At 42.4% G+C, this 17,437-nt stretch overlaps 1 protein-coding gene across 1 annotated transcript; it reads left to right on the forward strand.

Annotated features, from left to right (window-relative positions):
• The first annotated feature begins 3,964 nt into the window (after positions 1-3,964).
• Positions 3,965-17,279, forward strand: slc9a3.1 (solute carrier family 9 member A3, tandem duplicate 1). The gene is made up of 15 exons (XM_018750391.2): positions 3,965-4,457; positions 10,258-10,560; positions 10,797-10,957; positions 11,118-11,196; positions 11,319-11,496; positions 11,772-11,992; positions 12,284-12,486; positions 12,696-12,785; positions 12,884-12,954; positions 13,099-13,228; positions 13,788-13,942; positions 14,547-14,664; positions 15,363-15,524; positions 15,602-15,644; positions 16,134-17,279. The coding sequence occupies exons 1-15, from the start codon at positions 4,175-4,177 to the stop codon at positions 16,388-16,390; spliced, it is 2,454 nt and encodes an 817-aa protein (XP_018605907.1). The 5' UTR covers positions 3,965-4,174; the 3' UTR covers positions 16,391-17,279.
• Positions 17,280-17,437: the final 158 nt, after the last annotated feature.

Raw genomic sequence — 17,437 nt, forward strand, 5'->3', positions numbered from 1 at the left:
ATCACAAGTAAATGTTCACCCTTGCTTATCCATTTGACATTGACAGTGTGACTGCCTTTAAAGGACTGGGTTGTGGGGCCACTGATCAGATGAAATGGAGCTTGACGGAAGGACGCTGAGAGGCCACCAGTGCCGCGCCTAGGTTATTTCCTGTAAAGCTTTCCTCTGTGGACACAACAGCAAGTCTCCTACGTCCTGTGATTGACATTCAAAGGCTTTTCTTTGTGCTGTAATGGGCAGAGCACTAAATCTCACCCGTGGGTCTCGTCTCTGTGTTCTTCCGTGGATTTATGTATTTCTACTGGTCATGATCAGTTGAAACCCTTTAGTCAGCTGCTAACAAGCACAAGAGCTTACTATGTTATTTTGCTTATAATGAATGTAAAAAAAAGAAAGAATACTGACAGCAAGGACTAATAAACCCATGAACAAATCTATTCAGACGCATTCTCTTTATTGTTCTGTGTTGTTGGCCTTTGGAGAATATCAATGAAAGGCCAAAGTTGACTGAAAGGAGAAGAGAACTGTCAGTAGACAACCTGAGCTCCTGTTCTGAGTTAGATGTGTGTATACAATACACTCTGTCAAAGTCCACATCCTATCCAATTAGGTGTGTCCAGTACATTTGCAGTGTGACCATGATGGCTGTGTTTCCCAGCCCGGAACAGTAAATAAAAGACGATCCGTGTTTCTGTTGGAAATTCCAGCACGGACTTCACCCTCACCAGCAGAAACCTTATTTTGTTCTTGCCTTCCTTGACACTGCCCTTAGAACATTCTTTGCTGACATAAGTGAACAACTTTATTGGATGAGTGCATTTTCATTAACTGAATGTTAATGAAGGTTGCTGGTTTGAGTAACAAGACGGCTTCTGTTTGTTTGTACCACCAAAATGTCTAGTTTATAAATGGATAATAGGATGCAAAACGCACAGCTAAGTAATAAATAATTACACTGTCACCTCATGTGAGTTTTGAGGCCTCTCTTAAATGTAGAGAAGGATTCAGGAGTTCTGAGTGAGAGGGGGAAGTCATTCCACCACATTGAAGCTAGAATCGAAAACCTTCTTGCTTTTGATTTTGGACCTTTAGTGTATGGGACCAAGTGGGCAGAGGTGGAGGAGCGTAACAGTCTGGTTGGAGTGTAGCAAGCGATCAGTTTTTGTAGATATCGGGGAGCAGATCCCTTGATGGATCTGTAGGCAGTAACCAGAGTTGTGAATTTGATCCAGGCAGCTATAGGACGCCATGGACAGAGAAGAGGGGGGATACATGGGAACGCTTTGGCAGGTCAAACACGACTCATGGAGCAGCGTTCTCTGAGGGTGCAGGTGTAATGCCAGATGTTGGAAGGCCAGAGAAGAGAGAGTTGCAGTTGTCCAGGTGGGAAATCACCTTGACCTGGACCAGGAATTGTGTAGAGTGTGTTGTGAATTGAGGCCGGGACCAGGAAGTATCTGCAGGACCAGCTTGTGGCTTCAATATGTTGAGAGAAAGACAGACTTGAGTCAATCATTACTCCCAGGCTCTTAGACAATGAGGTAGGTTAACATGAGCATGTTGTCCAGTTTAATAGAGAATTCTCGACTGGAGCACAGACCAGCTGGGTGGTAAAATGATCTCCGTTTTCAGCCACTTTGATTTTTTGGTACACATTTTCCAATCTGCCTAATCATGCTCTCCAACTCCACACTTACACAAGAGTACTTTACATGCTTCTTTAAAGTTCCTGACATTTGTGCCGACTCTGGTTCGTTGCCACAAACCACAAAAAATTCAGTGAAGACAGTTATGGAGGATTCAGATTCTAGTGAGGTAAATGGTGGGGATGATTCTAGGGACCTTCACCAGGATAAATCTCACACAGACAACCCAAGTCTCCCTGAAGTTCCAGGAGTCTCCTTGAAATCCTTCTTTCCTCCCTGGTTCATAGAGGTTACGTTAGGGGGCACAGAATTCTCCTGGTCAGCTTCAGCTTCTTGTTGCTCCACAGGACAAAGTTGTCCTGCAGAGCTCGACAGACACTCAAAATTCCTACACCCACAGCCAGCTTCTTGAGATACTCCAAATTTCAGATTCCTGACCTGTCCTACTAAAGGTCTAGGTGTGTCTTTGTCAAAGCAATGTTTTTCACATCTCAGAAGCAGTTATCCAGGGCTGGATAGGTACAGATTACTAAACCCCCACACAGACATGGTCCAGACATCACATTTCACCTGCAGAATTAATCACCCCCATGTGTAATGTAAACAATTAGAATTTATCTACCTCTTTTTACGTGTTCTCAAGTACTAGCTGAGAATGTTTGCTATTACAAACTTGCAGAAAATCACTAAAGATAAACATCATAGCATTTTTGATCCCTTTCTTGTTATTATGTATTGTTTGTTTTGTAATGCACCATGACCTTACCACTGAAAGTTGTTAAATGAATAATCTTCTTTCTCGTAAACTGCTTTTGTTTTTTCTGGGATTCTTTAATTTTTCTCTTCCATTGAGACATGATCCATACGAGGAAATTTAAGTGGAAAACACACAAGCAGATCTATTTGTAAAAGATCTACTTATGAACATGCAAGTCATTTATTTCCTGAGAACAAGACATTTTTTTGCTTTCTATTGACTGATCTGATGGACTGTCTGCTTCAGGAGTTTCTAAAAATATTTTTACAGTATATCCACTATGGAAAAGGGTGCATTTTTCTCCACCATCAAACAGAGTGCTTATTTATGGCAGCAAAGACAGGAATGAGGAAGGTACTGTCCCAGAGCAAGCACATGAATACCTCTCACATGTTGACAAGTTCCATGTTTTGACATATTAAGAGTGACAAGGCTCTTTTTCAGTTTTTGTCATCAGCACTGGGTGTCTGGCTCAAACATGGGGAGTTTGAGGGAGAAACAAGACAAGTGAGTCATGTGGGTAGGACGTCGGAGGGACGAGTGTTTCAGAGTGATGGCAACCATGCGCGGCATCAGACATTCATTTAGTGTAGGTGTTATGATCTTTTCTCCTGTGTCAACTCTCAGCTGTTCTGGTCTATTATCCTAATTGTTTCTGGGGAGGGATGACACCCAATGAAAACAGAACTGTTAACTGACACATCAAGGGGAAATCTGAACCTTTTCTTGCTTGGAGAGCATGTATTTTACACACACACCATCTGAAACTGCTTGTCCCATGCAGGGTCGTGGGGAGCCGGAGCCTAACCCGGCAACACAGGGCGTAAGGCCGGAGGGGGAGGGGACGCACCCAGGATGGGACACCGGTCCGTTAGAAGGCACCCTAAGAGGGACTCGAACCCCAGACCCACCGGAGAGCAGGACCCGGTCCAACCCACTGCGCCACCGCACCCCCCATTCATGTATCTTCCATTTAAAAAAAAAAAAAAAAAAAAAAAAAACTTTTCCATGTTTTCGTTTTGCTTAATTCAATATGCATGACAACGCACCATGCTGTACTTTCTATAGTCTGTAAATCAAAACTAAAATGTTAAATTGTTTACCAGTAAACTTTTATTATCCTGCAGTCTTACAAAGTTAGGATTAATGTTGCTTAATATTCCATAACAGTTTATTAAAGAGGAACTTCGCTTTGTTAATTGATCCTGCAGACATTATGTGGCAATTAAAATAATGTAGTCCCAAGTCCACTGGAAAAACACATCTGGAGCAAGACATGGTACACTTTCAGAGTTGAAAGCCCCTCCCCCTTCTGACACCTACTGCCAATCTCCCACCCCAACCAAGGAGCCCATTCACAAGGAAGAAACCAATGAAACACTACCTAGGTGAATGTACCTGTGAATAAATTAACTTTTCAGCAGGGGGTGGTCATCTGTTTAGAGCGAAACTCCTCAAACCGGTGGATCGCGTGGGTGGATTGCGTGGGGTGGGCGTTGCTAGGCCATGCGCCACTCACCTCCAAGGGCATGCGGTGCCGGGCCCCTCCTGCCGTGAAAAAGGTCCACATGGAAGAAAGCTGGGCAGAAGCGTGCTGTCACACCAACCGAAAGGTGCAATCACAGCCAGTGAGAGACACGGAGGGACGGAGAGACATTGGAGCCAAGTTGAAGACCAGGAGAGTCCTCTGGAAGCTGTCGGAAGTCAAACGTCATGTACTGATTCGTCGCTGTCACCACATCAGACCAAATAGTGCATTTCCACGTTAACGATGAAGCTTCTGCGGAGTCCTGCACCGGCTCTGCTGCTGCTGGGCTTGATCAGCAGAGCATGGGCCATCTCAGTGCGGAATTCCAGGTCCTCACCTGTGACAGTTGCAGCTGCAGACACCACACATTCAGGCAACAGCACGGGCGGAAATACGACCGCGGAAAACGGCGGGCACGGGGCCGCAGCGATCACCACCCTGCCCATCGTCACTTGGAAGTGGCATCACGTCGAGCTGCCCTACCTGATTACTCTCTGGGTCCTGGTGTGTTGGCTGGTCAAACTCGGTGAGCCTCGGACAGGGAGCGCATGGCTTATCCGGTGGCGTGTCCTGTTAGTGATTCGGTAATGTGTCACTTCGGGAATTTCAGAACGAAGGAAAACGTTTCAGACATTACACTTAGGTAATTTTTTTGCCAGTTTAGCAAAACCATTAAACAGCAGTTGAAAAATGACAAGGCCTTTTCAAGGAAGCACAGAGCTAACAGTCCTGGCGCAGGGCCGAGGGGCTGAACGTCTGCCGGCAGCGTATTTGTGAGTTCGCTACTTAACCTGAATTCTTGTAGAAAATATTCAGATAAAATGTAGTTGCAGACTTTATTATGAAGGAATTTGTTAAGCAAAATAATGTCAACACCAGAAGGAATAATAAGACTAGTGCTATTAATACTATTGCAATACTAGTAATGAAGTACTGCTACTATTACAACTGCTACTGTTAGAGATAGATAGATAGATAGATAGATAGATAGATAGATAGATAGATAGATAGATAGTTTTTTCCCTGTGGTGTCAGTTTTTACTGCTTCCTTCATGCATACCTGTGAAGAAGGATGTGGTACTCTACTGTTTTCCACAGAGCACTACAGGAGATGAGCAGGACTGCTGCAGTCACTGTATCTCAGGATCTTGTAGAGAGATTGGTCTAACTTTTTTGTATTTTGTGAGCTCTTACCCAGTTTAAAATATATTGGACATGAAATCCTTGGACATAGAAAGGAAAGTATAGATGTGTTGTTCAGATGTCCAATGTGGTTGCACAGCGAGTATTTAGAACTTTGCATGTTCTCCCTATGTCTGCGTGGGTTTCCTCCGGGTGCTCTGGTTTCCTCCCACACTCCAAAGATATACTGTTCAGGTTCCCCCATAGTGTGTTCCACTGATGAGTGAGCCAGTGTAAGTAGTGTATCCAGCAGTGTAAGTCATCTTGGTGAATAGGGTGTGGGCTGATAACACTGCATAGAGTTCACTGGAAGTTGCTTTGGAAAAAGCGTCTGATAAATAAATAAATGTTATATATACGTATGCTACACAGACAATATTAGCCGCACCATAACTACTTAAACTGAACACTTGAAAATTCATGTTGATGTCAGCTTTTTTTTTCACTATTTGCTGGAAAAAGCACAGTCTCTATTACACCACTCTGTCAATAGTTTATTGAATGCAAGTCGTTGTGACGGAGCCCTGACATGTTTATGGACAGTGGCTCACAATGAGTAAAATGTGTGTACCTTTAATTCTCTGCTAAATACAAGTATCTTTTAAGAATCAGGTGGGCACCGTTTTTCCAAAAGAATGTGAACGAAAATGTGAAATGGCAAACCCCTTTCAGCTCACCTTAGCTATTACTTCATTCTTAAGGTGGCATTCCTAAGGTGCCATAACACACTTACGTCTAACTGATCGCACGCCTACCTGGAAGCTACAGTAATGATTAACAGTCGGACTGTAGCTGACTTCCACTTGACGTTGAAGGGGTGCTGTCCGAGCCAATGATGCGTGAAATGATGTGTGAGTTGCATGCTTCTATCCCCGAAACCACCCCCACGCACATGTATGGCTTATGGGCCAGTTGAGCACATGGACATCTCATTCCTTCTCTTACTGTTTCTGTAAGGATTGCTTCAGCGCTCTCTCCAGACTTGTCCCTCTAGGTGCATGAAATGGGCACAATAGCTGAGCTGGACATATTTACTTAGCAGATGCTTTTCTCCAAAGTGACTTCCAATGAACTCTATGTAGTGTTATGAGCCCACACACCTTATTCACCAAGGTGACTTACACTGCTAGATACACTACTTACACTGGCTCACTCATCCATACATCAGTGGAACACACTTTGTCACTCACACACTATGGGGGAACCTGAACAGCATGTCTTTGGACTGTGGGAGGAAACCAGAGCACCCAGAGGAAACCCATGTCTGCAAAGAACATGCAAACTCCACACAGACTGAGCAGGGACCAAACCCATGTCTCCTTACACCACCCAGGCACCATGAGACAGCAGCACTACTCACTGTGCCATCGTGCTGCCTCTGCGATCAATTGTTTTGAAGGATGTGCTTCCATGCTTCTTCTCACTCTCCGTGACTGTTTTGTTTTAGAAGGTGAAACATGACTCCTCGGTACACAGTGACTGCAGTGACATAAGGCTTCCACAAGGTGACGTGTCATGCCTGTTACTGTGATGTTGCAGTTATGAATTGACCATGCTAGGGCCCAACAAAATTGACTTGTACCTTGAACTTAAAGAAAGGTATAATAGACTAAGAAGACATTTTGCTCCTTAGAGGTGATCGTTCCAAAAGAGACGAGTGTAAGGCAAATTTTAATCTGCGTCTGAAGCCATTGGTATTTAGTGAGAACGACTGTGGCTATGAGACACATGTGAGCAGAATGTAATGTTGACCCTCAGTCTCCTCGTAAACTTTAAATCAGTGCAAATGGAAAGATGGGTCTAATCTCCACATGCTGGAATTAACAGAATAAGTCATCTGGATAATGCTAAATTCCAGTGACATATGTCATGAAACATCATTACTTCTTGTGTGGCTCAATGTGTGGAATTAAGCATTGCGATTCCATTAATGAGCTTAGAAAACTGCAACTTGGGGAACTGTCTCACAATCTCTTTGCGGTAGCAATTTGATGAGTGCATAATAACTATCAGATTAGTTTCTGAAATGCCAACATTTCACGTCAAACCAGGGGGTGACACGGGAGGCGTTGTCAATGACCAGGGCAGCTAAAATATCAGAGCTCCGCAAAAAATGCATTATAATACACAAATATGTAGTGGTGCTGGCCAAGAGCAGTCATAACAGTTTATCTCTTTTTTAGTGTCTATTTATGTGTGGACCTTGCATGTTCTCCCCGTGTCTGTGAGGGTTTCCCTCAGGTCTCTGGTTTCCTCCCACACTCCAAAGATATACTGTTCAGGTTTCCCCATAGTGTGTGAGTGACAGAGAGAGTGTGTTCCACTGATGTATGGATGAGTGACCCAGTGTAAGTAGTGTATCTAGCAGTGTAAGTCACCTTGGTGAATAAGGTGTGTGGGCTGGTAACACTACAAAGAGTTCATTGGAAGTTGCTTTGGAGAAAAGCATCTACTAAACAACTAAATGTAAATGTAAATGTAATGACTTATCAGAGAACCTTTTCTCATCTCTTTAAACTAATAGTGGTCTGTTGGATGACAAAAATATTAAATGCAAATGGCATGAATATTTTTTTCAACAAGCATTTAATGTTAACCTCTATTTAAAAAAGCAATGGGTGATTATAAAGGACTCAAAAAAAGAACTAGAGCCTGTTATATTTAACTTCTTCTTGCAAGAAAGACAATAATAGATCAACAACTCAATGGAACCTGAACTATGTTCTTCTCAGAATGAAAGATCCGCCCCCCCCCCACCCCCACACTGGTTAGTGAAGAAATTAAACACCATCTGGCATCTTTATGTTGTTCAGCGCTCTTTGCACTGGTTCTGTCGGACAGGCTGACTTGGACTCAGTAACTACACACCTGCCCTGTGGTCTCTACCCATACAGTGTGGTTCTGGCCCCCTTCAAGCCTCAGTTGACGTGAACACGGGGAAAGACAGCAGTGACACTTGCAGGTCACACGGGGGAACTGTGGTTAGAGACAGGGCTTAGCGGATCCTCCAGGGTGCTGCTGTGGTTCACTGCCATGGAGTGCAAGAGAAGTGCTGCTTGCCTTTGGCTGCCACTGCTGGTCTGGGTCTTCATCTCAGTAGTGGAGGGTGTAGATGTCAGTCATCCTAACCTGAATCCAGACTCCAACAGCTCTGGGGTTCAGATTGTACATTTCCACTGGAGCCATGTGACGCCGGAGTACTTTGTCGTATTGTGGATATTCGTGACTGGACTTGCAAAATTGGGTATGTACTCCACTGCACTGAACTAATACTGTTCTAATACATCACTTCGGTATGTGCATGGACAAATATGCATCAGCCTTGTAGCTCAGAGACTCGTGACACAGCTACTGTGTACTTTTTACTGTATTTATTGTGTACAACTTATAGTACAAATTACAGTAGATGCCTAAAGACAAATTATAATATCACAGTGTTGCAGTAGATGCCTTGCACTGAAAAGACTTGGGTTCAAGTCCCTGTTCCTGCTGTAGTCCTTTTGATCAAGATACTTACTTTGTTCCAGTAAAAATTACCCAGGTGTATAAATAGGTGAATCACTGTCAGAAGTTTAGCGTACAAACATATCAAAACTGCCTCGGAACACAGTGTCAGTTAAATAAAAATAGTTACTCTGTATATCAAACATTATTTAGGAAAAAAAATGATGGAGCAATATATTCTAAACTGTATGCATTATTAGCCAATAACTACTTTAACAGTTAAAGCAATGCTATTATATAGATGTCTATCTGCACTTTATAGCATCACACTATATGTATATAATGAAAAAGGAAAATGACTGCTGAGTTTGCGCTCACCAGGGTGCATATCTTTTAAATGAGAATATATCTCCTTAAGACAGGTGCTTGGCTCTTAATGGAAGGCTTTTAACTTGTATGGTGTTGCAATCTGGCACCCTGGATTTCTTAGGTTGATGATTGTCTGCCTCTGCGAGGATGAGTGTGACAGAGTGGAATAGTGTGCTGCCGTTTCGCTGGCAGCGAGTTAGGGAAGGGGTGTGACATTCCCACCGCCAGCCTCTGCAAGACTAATTGTCTTCTTCGAAGGTGTAGGGTAACCTGAGTTGGGGTGTCAGGCCAGACCAGGGTTCAAAGCACAGTATGTACTCAGCTCTGCCCACGTGCCACTTTCCAAGTGGTTTGTCAGAGTTTCCACTGGGAAAACCACGGGGGGGGGGGGGGGGGAACGTGGATCATGCAATGAAACGGTTTTAATGTTTAACTCTTCAGAAATCTATCTGACAGCACCGCTCGCAAGATGACAGTTGAGCAACTGTCTTGCTTCCGATCTGAGGTTAAGCGGTTATTCATCCATCCATCCATCCATCCAATTTCAATAACCGCATGTCCTGAGTTGGGTTGCGGTGAACCGGAGCCTATCCCAGAAGCACTGGGTGCAAGGATGAAGGGGGTGGGGGACACCAGCAGTGGTTATTCATTCTGCACTTATTTCAGGAAACAGTCAGAGGACTGACACTGAGCTTTACGAAAAGCAGCACAGTCTGCTACTCATTTATAGCCAGGTGGAGCTAAGAGAGCAAAGTTAATAATACTCTGAATGGAAAAATGATGCACAAATCCAACACATCCCATACAGGAAGACCAGCTGGTCATTAATTCAACTCGCAGCAGTTAACTCAGAAGTATTGTAAATGTGCAAACTGGGACTTTAGAACGTCCTGCAGAGAGACTGACGGCTTTGTGAATGAGCATAATCAACCTGTACAGGAATATGTTTAGGTTCCTAACAGTTCAATGATTTTCGTCAGACTCACGTTCTCAAATTGTTACTGGTTTTAAGCACACACGCTGTCTGAAGCTGCTTGTCTCCAGCGGGGTCGCGGTGAACCGAAGCCTAGCCCGGCAATGCAGACCGCAGGGCTGGAGCGAGGCGGGGACACACCCAGGATAGGATGGCAGTCCATCACAGGGCACCCCAAGCAGCACTCGAACCCCAGACCCACCACACAGCATAACCTGGCCAAACCCCCTGTGCCACCACATCCCCCCTGCTTTTAAGCACTTACTTGTAATACATGTCTGTGGGTCTGCAGGATAAATTTCTTTTATTTAAATTTCATTCTTCTGTTTCCTTTATCCCCTTCTTTTCTGCCCTACAGTGTTACATCTGTACAAAAGACTGACCATCGAGATCCCCGAGAGTGCCATGCTCATCCTCTTCGGTTTCATCCTGGGTGGGATGATCTGGGGTGCTGACAAGGCTCAGACCTTCGCCCTGCAACCAAGAACCTTCTTCTTCTTCTTGCTGCCCCAAATCATTCTGGATGCAGGCTATTTCATGCCAAACAAGCTCTTCTTCAGCAACATGGGGGCTATCCTGATTTTCGCCATCATTGGGACAGTGTGGAATGCTGTCGCCGTTGGTCTCTCTCTGTATGGGGTTTACTTAGGAGGAGCTATGGGTAATGGCACCATTCCATTTTCTTACTTTAGTTTGTTTAATCTCCCATTTCCTATGCTAAAGGCTTAATATAACTGGTGAAATAAGTCACCAATGATTCTCACCAGTTGTGATAAATTTGGTCTTTCAGATTTGTATGTAGCTTATAATATGTGTAGATGAATGAGAACATTGAATACTATGCTTAGCGACAAACTGATGAGAAATCAGAAGCAATACCTCTGGGTTCTCTTTCAGGTAATCTGGATATTGACATACTGCAGTTTATGCTCTTTGGAAGTCTACTGTCTGCTGTGGATCCTGTGGCTGTGTTGGCCGTATTTGAGGAAGTTCATGTCAATGAAGTCCTCTTCATCTTAGTTTTTGGAGAATCCCTCCTCAATGACGGTGTGACAGTGGTATGTCCAAAATCTTCTCTAATGTGTCTCCTACTTTAAATTCCTGGGATATGTACTCCTAGTATATACTGTGAATCTTGTTGCAACAATTTAATTTCACCAAATGTGACACTTTGTGAAAGTGGCCTTTAACCTTTGACTTTTTTACAATTCTCCATAGGTCTTGTACAACGTATGCGATGCATTTGTAAGTCTAGGAGCAGATAAAATCAACGCAGCTGAAATAATCAAAGGCATAGGTACGGACACGTTGCGTTTTGTGTTGAAAGATCCCTAAGTTCCTCAAGCCATGGATGTCAATATAAATTTGATCTCTCTTCCTATTTTATTTCCTGGTGCCACATGGCCAATTTTGTTCCAGTGTCCTTTTTAGTGGTGGCATTTGGAGGATCTCTTATAGGAGTGGTGTTTGCCATCCTCCTGTCTCTGCTGACCAGATGCACCAAGAATCTCCAAATCATTGAGCCTGGTTTCATCTTCGTCGTCTCCTACCTTTCCTACCTGACGGCTGAGATGCTTTCTCTGTCTTCCATTTTGGCGTAAGCGCTTTTGAAATATCTTGTGACATTCAGCAAAACCGCAGCGTGTATCTTTGCCCTTACTAGTATTTGAGCTGTGGATGTCACCACCCTAGGTGAAATAGGACAAGGCAACCTAAAACTTCAGCGTATGCAAAAAAATTCACATTATGAGAAATACGTGTTACAGATAAAATAAAATACACCAGAGCATACTGTCATCAAATTCGTACAAGATTTAGGAAACAACATAAGAGACGCTTAATGTATCTCAACTGGTTTTCCATTTGCTTTAGGATTACATTCTGTGGCGTTTGTTGTCAGAAATATGTCAATGCAAACATGGCAGAGTCTTCAGTGACAACCGTCAAGTATGCCATGAAAGTGCTTGCCAACGGCTCTGAGACTATCATTTTCGTCTTTCTGGGAATATCTGCTATAGATCCAAATATCTGGGTGTGGAATACAGGCTTTATTCTTCTTACCGTTCTATTTGTCTTGGTGTACAGGATAATAGGTAAGGGAATCTTTGCATCTGTCTATTATGTATTTTATTATATATATTATGGCATGTAGTAAGCTGTATTTTGATATGCTGTAATGCTGACTTTATCACTTTATTTATAGTGTCAAAAAAATAAATGACAAGGCATTTATTTGCATAAGTACTCTAATATGTCCAAAAAGAGTAAATTTATACTTTTAGGCTAATTGTGTAATTTTCCATTTTATGTACATGTAGAATATGGATACAGAAGTGGAGTCTTGTTCAATCACGGTATGTTCACTCACTGTATGTCTTCTGCAGGAGTCTTTGTTCTCACCTGGATGCTAAACCGCTACAGACTAATTCCCATTGAGATAATTGATCAGGTGATCATGAGCTACGGTGGCCTGCGAGGGGGAGTTGCTTACGGTCTAGCCGTCCTACTTGATCAGGCGAAGATCAAGGAAAAGAACCTCATGCTTTGCACCACACTCATAGTTGTGTACTTCACTGTTATCTTGCAGGTAAAGGCTTTTTTTACAAACTTTCACAGAAACTGGTATTATTTAACGTTATGATGTGCCTTTTTACGTTATCCAAATTTTCAGGTAATGATGAAGTTAAATAATTGCCCCAGTTTAATTGTGGATGGAAAGCTTCTGGTTATTGAATAATCATAACTATGTAAAGATGAGTAACAGGCCGTTACAGACATGCATTCTCGTTGCTGCAGGGAGTTACCATGAAACCGTTGGTTACCTGGCTGAAAGTGAAGAGATCATCAAAGTCAGAGCTTTGCCTCATAGAGAAGCTGCAGAACAGAGTAATGTCTTCACTACCACTGCCAAAATGAACCCAACTTTTTTTTGCTCTCTATCTTTACATTTATTTTGTGTATTTATTTATTTATTTTTTGTTCAGGCATTTGACCACATCCTCGTAGCAATTGAAGACATATCTGGACAAATAGGACACAACTATATGAGAGAAAAGTAAGTTGAAATTAATTTATCAAGTGAAATCAATATAAAGTTGAATAATATAAAAAAAATATAAATAGCATCACATGGCATATGACATGGAGCTTATGGCCTTATGGCTTCTGTAAAAATGTGCCCCCTTTTGCCATATTCAAGGTGGAATAAGTTTGAAGAGAGGTTTATCCGACCATTGCTGATGAAGACATCAGCTCGGAAGTCACAGGATCAGCTTTTCAACGTCTTCCACCAGCTGAACCTCAAGGATGCCATTAGCTATGTGGCAGAGGTGAGTGTATCCGTCCTGGCAAGTGGACTGGATATGGTGCCAGGTGCAGACATAGCATCCCAGGCTTCTACCAGGTGCCCCACCAGAAAACTGCCCTTGGTTACATGTCAGTCCCACAGAGGGCTAAAATTTGCTGTTGTCCCAGATTAGCTGAATGTCAAAGCAGGACACAAAGACGTGTCATTTTAGAAGGGCATTACAATGGAGCGTTTCCAGCTCAGAGCGATCAGATGTCGAAAGTCCCAGGTTTATCCCTTTATTAACACTCTTTGAACACAAGAATGCTTTTATGAGATGAAAAATACTCATCTGGTAACAGTATGGAAAAAACCCATCTGCTTCTCTTTGTTCCAGCTCTACAGAAATTCCTCAATCGCTTCTCCACTAAACCACTAGACTACTGCTTTTTTAACCAATGTGGGACAGTTTGTACAGTATCATCACCACTTTTGTCCACTGTTTTTCCTTCATTTTTAGATTCAGATAGATCTGAAACCTTGTATGCTTAACTGCTCGAGTATTGTTATGGACTAATGAGCTATCTTATATACTCATCAAGGGCGAACGTTGTGGATCTTTGGACTTTGCCCGTTCCGACAATGATGCTAATTTGGTGTTCAAGAAGAAATTTGGTGCGGATCTTTCAGATATAATACCAGACATTAATTCTGATTTATCTGACAAAGACCCATATGACATACCACTGCCATCCAGGTAAGAATCAGTGTTTATGCTTAATAAACTTTCATAAAATTTACAGCTGGTAGCGTAGTTGATAGAACTGCTGCCTTTGGACCCAAAGGTCGCAGGTTTGAGTCTCACCTCTAGTTGTAGTACCCCTGAGCAAGGTGCTTACCCTAAATTGCTCCAGTAGAATTACCCAGCTGTATAAATGGCTGAATAATTGCAACCTTAACATTATCAATCACTTTGGAGAAAAGCATCAGCTAAATGAATAAATATAAGTAACAATTAGTATGATAATGGAAAATCCTTTATGCAGCTACTTGTGTAATGTACACTGGTTTATGGGGTGATATGTGACTGACTGTATGCATGAAACATGGGTCTGCTTTCAAATCTCTCCTTCGGTTGATGTAATGCACTCTTTGCATTGTTCTCCGAGATCTACGTGGAGAAAAGTGTCTTCTAAATGAATAATTGTAAATGTACATACATAGCTCCTCTTTTAAGTACAGCACTTGCACATATTTACTTTTACACCAGTGCAGAACAACAGCTTTAGCATATCTGTGAAAAAAATCTGGAATGATGAGGGCTTGGCTAATATGGATTCTTGTCCACACTGGTGTCACAGAGAGAACAGTTTGCCATCCGTGTGCCTGGATGTAGAGGAAGAAATGAGGAGGAAGGAGGTCGGTGACAATAATGCACATCACCTGCTGCAAACGCACCTGTACAAGGCCAGGAAGCAGGTAAATGTGGCAAAGTCCATAAAAAAAATCTATTCACATGAACGTGTGCTGAAGACATCTCTCCAAAACACTTTAGAAATTATATGTGAAGCTTCACCCAAGAAATGAATGCCTTTCCTAAAGGTCCAGAACTGATAACTTCAGTACCTGGTGTCAGGAAACCTAGACTGGGTTATATTTATTACAGTAAGAATTCACCATACAGTTTGGAAATGGTGGTATAACAACTAGCACTTATGATTCCACCTCCTGAGCCGTAGATTCAGACAAGGGTTTGAATCCTTCTCTGTTCTGTGTGGGGTTTGCGTATTTCCCCACATTACAAGGCTGAATTAATATAAGTTGGGGAGTCTAAATTTCTTTACAGGTGGGTCAATTTATTGAAGGGAATCTAGCAATATAGGCTGGCATAGACAAGATAGGAATTTTAGTTGTGTGTTGCTTTGGAGAAAAACATTCTGCTAAATTAATAAATGCAAACTGAATGTGAACATAATGATAGATTCAATCCTTTTAGAGAATTTGCTTTTAGAAGAAAGGACACAAATTTGAAATTATGTCTGTTGCTCTAGACTGTGCTTATGTCTTGCAAGTACATAAAACATTAGTAACACGTGTAAATGAGTAACAAGTTCAGAGCAGATTGAGATGGCCATGTCAACCCTGGATGACCTCTGTTTGTCTACCTCCCCTTTCAGCACAGACACAGGTACAGCAGGAAGGAAACTGGGGTAAACAAGGATGAGAATGAGGTTCAGGAGATCTTCCAACGCACCATGAGGAGTCGCCTGGAATCCTTCAAGTCCACCAAGATGGGAGTCAGCCAAAACAAGAAGCTCAAACCCTCCAAGAAAGACCAGGTGCACAAAGTTTGCCTGTTACTCCCAACAGCAAATGCCTGTTACATGCAGTTTTATAACTTGACTTTCTCCCCCAGGTGTCAAATGGAAACGTCACAAATCATACCGGTGATGATGAAGGTAATAATGACATAAGCTTTGTACTATTACTTTGAATAATTGACAGATGAGGTTTGTAGTAGAGTACAGCCAGAATCGCAGAGGAAGTTATTGTACATCGCCATCATTTATAGCAATTCCAAGCTCTTGTGGGAAGATCAGGCATGACAATGGCCCATCATGAACAGTACAAGGGCCAGCTTGCGCTAATGCAACCTCTCGTCTCATTCTCCCTGAATCCCGGCAGACTTTGAAAGTTCATATCCTTCTGAAGCTTCAGCAGGTTCAGCATCAGGTGGTACAATACTCATGAGACTCTCCTTCCGTTCTGGAGGTGAATGACGTTTTTGTTCCAGTGCTGCAAAGAAAGCCATAAAAGATGTTCATCGTGCGGCGAAAAAGTTGCGCCAAACCAATAAAACGTGCAGATCTATACTGGCTTCCTCTGAAATGCCAGCTCTGTAAGACTAGAAAAAACTTTCATGTATGTATTTCTTCGATCTTCTACAGGTGGAATTGAGAACCCAGCATTCATGCCTGATGCCCCCCCGCAAACACCCCCATGGTCAAGCAGCGCTCAGGCTGAGTATGGCGTGGCCCCCTCCCAGATGGCTCAGCTGCGGATTCCCTGGTCCCCAGGCAATCTTCATCGCTTGGCACCCCTCCGCATTAGCACCCGCTCCAATGACTCCTTCCTCCTGGCTGACAGACCCACCACAGAGGAGGAGCAGCAACCTCCCAACCAGCCCTGTGGGATGAAAAAGTAGCCCTAGCCAACACATTCCTTCAAGCTGCACATGCCGCCCAAATACACCACCCTCCTCAAGACACTATGAAGATGTTACATGCATTCTGATGCACAACAACAACAGTGGACAGGAAGGAATTGCATAGAGTGTTGAAATACACCGGCGTCTACCGCAGTCTAAATATGTCCTAAAAAGTTCTGAAAAAAGATAGGTATCTTTGATGTATATGCATAGGGATCTTAGATGTATATGTATCTACATATGTATGTTGATATAGGCTTTACTTAGGACAGTTATCATGAAATAAGATATTTCTGTTTATGTATGCGGTTAATATTCAATGTTTAATGAAGTCCTCTATCCTCTCAAGTAAAGGAGTACACTTATCACAGTGCCATCACAATTAAACAGCTTTATTCCTATAGGCAAATACACAGTTTAATATTTTAAAAGCACACCGCTTTTATCCCATAAGGTCTTTAGTTGCAAAAATGACACTCCTCTTTCTGAAAAAGACGAGTTACAGAGAATAATTAGGACAATGAAAGGTTAAAAACACTACTGACACTGTTTTACATGCAATAAAGAAATACTTTATTTATTCACTTTCTTAGCACAATGGAGATTAATAATTCCTCGTCATTGTAGGACCAATGAAATGGCCAGTGAATGCAAAATTGTATAGGATGACAAATGACTAGGTATTTACTCTGTTTGGCTGCTGGTGTCAAGTTGATGTGAAGACCGTTTATAACTTGAGAGAGAGGGACACTATATAACAACTCACTTTCTCTTTATTTTCAAAAATAAAAACCACAGACACATTGTGTATCAGTACAACAGATGTAGGATGATGGTACAAAAAACATAACATCAAATTCTTCAGAGTGAAGACACGATCAGAAAAGGTAGAAAATATGTTAATTTCCATATGTCTCTTATAGCAGATGCCCTGTATGGACATGGTTGCATGTTTTTCAAAATTACATCATACTATGATTTGTTGATAAAGGCTGTAGTTTTCTACTCCATTTCAGCAACATGGAAGTTGCATAAAAAGACTAA

This window comes from Scleropages formosus, chromosome 23 (genome assembly GCF_900964775.1).
Source record: "Scleropages formosus chromosome 23, fSclFor1.1, whole genome shotgun sequence".
Taxonomy (NCBI): domain Eukaryota; kingdom Metazoa; phylum Chordata; class Actinopteri; order Osteoglossiformes; family Osteoglossidae; genus Scleropages; species Scleropages formosus.

What these genes read in the sequence shown, in the direction of transcription:
- slc9a3.1 (XM_018750391.2), top strand. Translation starts at nt 4,175, where the DNA reads ATGAAGCTTCTGCGGAGTCCTGCACCGGCTCTGCTGCTGCTGGGCTTG. An exon ending in TGTACAAGGCCAGGAAGCAG is followed by an intron (nt 14,665 to 15,362) that starts GTAAATGTGGCA and finishes CTCCCCTTTCAG; the next exon opens with CACAGACACAGGTACAGCAG. An exon ending in TCATACCGGTGATGATGAAG is followed by an intron (nt 15,645 to 16,133) that starts GTAATAATGACA and finishes GATCTTCTACAG; the next exon opens with GTGGAATTGAGAACCCAGCA.